The sequence below is a fragment of the Lottia gigantea genome (genome assembly GCF_000327385.1).
Source record: "Lottia gigantea unplaced genomic scaffold LOTGIsca_136, whole genome shotgun sequence".
NCBI lineage: Eukaryota > Metazoa > Mollusca > Gastropoda > Lottiidae > Lottia > Lottia gigantea.
This window is the reverse complement of record NW_008707550.1, coordinates 237,049-240,050: the sequence shown is the minus strand read 5'-3', so window position 1 is coordinate 240,050 and position 3,002 is coordinate 237,049. Positions and strand designations below refer to the sequence as shown.

The 3,002-nt window shown below is 38.0% G+C and overlaps 1 protein-coding gene across 1 annotated transcript; it reads right to left on the bottom strand.

Moving 5' to 3' along the window:
- Positions 1-477: 477 nt before the first annotated feature.
- Positions 478-2,565, bottom strand: LOTGIDRAFT_139415 (hypothetical protein; the record flags this gene model as incomplete). Its single annotated transcript, XM_009049432.1, has 3 exons — positions 478-976; positions 1,730-1,987; positions 2,396-2,565. Coding segments are annotated over 3 exons (927 nt in total), but the record flags the coding sequence as incomplete, so codon positions are not given.
- Between the last annotated feature and the right edge of the window lie 437 nt (positions 2,566-3,002).

Sequence of the window (3,002 nt, the reverse complement as noted above, 5' to 3'; positions counted from 1 at the left end):
AATAATAATTATAATAAAAGTTAACAACCCTGTACACCAATACATTTGGTGAAATGTACAAATTACTATTTAAAATGGGGGAAAAATCATTAACAATTTTTTTTCCATAAAACCTTCAATGAGGTTGTGTTAGTAACATAATTTCTTGCAAAATTCTAAGCAGCATGTAAATAACAAATGCTGTCTATGTGGTTCCAAACAAAGTGTGGAGATTCCTCAAAGTTATCCTTCACTCACATTACTATAAATGTTAATATGCATAAGCCACTCACAATCCCTTCTCCAACATGTCCTTTTACAGTTACTGCATATTTTGAGTATTAATAGCATATTTTGCAAGTTCTTCACAACAACTTTGACTAACGATTTTCTTCATCATAGTCAAAACACAAGAAAAAATTAATAAAAAATCCCAACAATTTTAGACACAAGTCAACAATATTAATAAATGTGTGAAATTGAAAAACTGAGCAATATTCAATGATTAGAAGCTGTTGTGCTATTGGTGTCCGTATCTGCTTCATGAAGCAACCGGGCTTGTCGATTATCAACACACTTTCGCATGTGTTTTTCTAAGGTGCTGGCAACTGAGAAGGGCATTGCACAAAACTTGCAGCGATAAACATCCTTTCCCATACGACCATGTGTGCGCTTGTGTCGAGTTAACTTACTCGACTGCGCACATGCATAATTACATAGTTCACACTTGTATGGCTTTTCTCCTGTATGACTTCTCCTATGAACAGTCAGGTTACTACAATTCCTGAATATTTTACCACAATACTCACATGTATCATTACGTAATGACTTACGAGGTATAGGTGATGGTCCATTTGATGGTGAGTGTGATACACTGGGTCCAGGTTTCGGCAAACCTACTGATTTCAAGGCACTATCTTGAGATGCTGCCAAGCCAAAGCCATTTAGGTGTGGCTCACGTCGAAAATCATGATTGACGCCAAACGGTGGAGAGAAGCTTGAATAGAAATCCCTGAGTGGACCCCCAGGACCAGCTGGATACCAATATCTTGAAAAAATGGTGGCATCCATACTATTATGAGGTGGTTCATTGGGCTCCCTCTTGACAGAATTAAATTTATCAGGATGACCAAATAAGTGGTTTGGATGATGAGGCATGAGTAAATTAGGAGATCTATGTTCTTCTATTTTTATATTCTCCTTACTCCTACTCTCCACCGATCCAGTTGGTGAACTCCTTGGTTTAATATCCTTTTTCTCATCCTTCTCATGGTTCTCTTTAGGTTGTTCTGGTTGATGCTCTTTGTGCATGCTATTCTCTTTCAAAGCTTGTTGAAAAGCATCACTGTATGAAGAAATATTACTGAGACCAGACTGTACCATGACTTCACTTAGTAAGCTTGGTTTGTCTGGTGTTCCTGAATCAGAGCGAGATCTTGGAGTCTTCACATCTCTATCATGGTCTCCATTCAGTTCATTACCGTACTCAGGTTTGTTCTCCAGCTTTTTAAGCTCCGTTTCATGAGCTTCACCATTTTTGATATATTTTGAATCATCATTGTAGCTACCATACACCTCATTTTCTTCTCTTTCGTCCTCCATCTCTTCTTCCTCTTCCTCGTCCATTTCGTCTTCTTCTTCATCATCATCTTCTTCATCTAGATTGTATCCAGCTTCTCCTAGTTTGCTCATAATAATACTATTATTATCTGGAGTACTACTAGTAGATGGTATACTACCGTCAGAACACGTAGATGGATTAGATCCATGTGAGTTAGCTGACATGGGTGATTTGTTGTTCAAGTGAGTCTTCATGTGGCGTTTTAATTTACTCTGCTGTGTACATGCATGAGGGCACAGAGGACATTTGAATGGTTTCTCCCCTGTATGTGATCGTCGATGTACAATGAGGTTGCTTGGAAAGCGAAAAGACTTTCCACAAAACTCACATGATTTAAGTTTTGGAGACATATTTGATCCTGATTCTGAAGACATTTCATGAGTTGAGCTTGTCACTGGTATATGAGGTGGTGGATTGGAGTCTCTTGATTCTCTAGACTCCCTGGATTCTCTGATTTCACGAAAATCTCTTAGATCTCTAGGTGCTGCCGATGGGGAGTAAGGAGGTCTAGGTGGAGTCTGATTGGGTCCTGGGGGTGAGCCTGTTGTTGATGCCAACTGCTGCAATCTTTTTGAGTAAAAATCTTCAAGAGACAAAGGTCTTTGTCCACCAAAAGGGCTGGTCGGCCCGAAAGGACTATGATGCATACCCAATCTATGACGCAATTGAAAGGGATCATTCATGTCCAGAAAATCTAATCCTGGTGGACGGCTAAAAGGGCTGATAGCTCCATGTGAGTTGGGTCGATCCATTGGCATTCTGAACTGAGGGAATATATGAGGAGGGTGAGTAAACGGTGACTCATGTCCAGATGTTGGTGGTGTTCGTTGCTCTAGGTTGAGACGAGGTGAAGGAGTAGATAGGTCTGGTCTCATGGGTAAAGTGAAGATCTTGATTCCATGTTCCTTTTGTGCATGCTGAACAAGTTTCCAAGCTGAATTAAATGGTGCTTTACAGGTATCACATATGACTTTAGTTGGCTCTGAAAAGATAAAAAAAAGAGGCACAGTTAATGTATAGTTACTTTTGATGCTAGTATTTGAATATTAAATAATCTTAACAAACTGAAGAATAATGCATAACATTAAAATATGAAATTGTTTGGAAAGATCTTGTTCCCATTCTATACATTTCAAACCATTACAAGTTATCTAAAATCAAACATAGATAGTCCCATACTAATTGAAAACTACTACATTGAGCAATGGTTTGAAACCAAAATGAATCCAACAAATTATGTCGTTGATAATTCATATTACCATGTCACTATGGGCCAATATTATTAACAGTAAAATCTTATATCATGATTAGCTTCGGCCTCGTTCAAGACATACAATATAATCAAAACATTGCCTCTAAAACTCACATTATATTCTTTGTTCAAAATGAAATGAAATTAAAG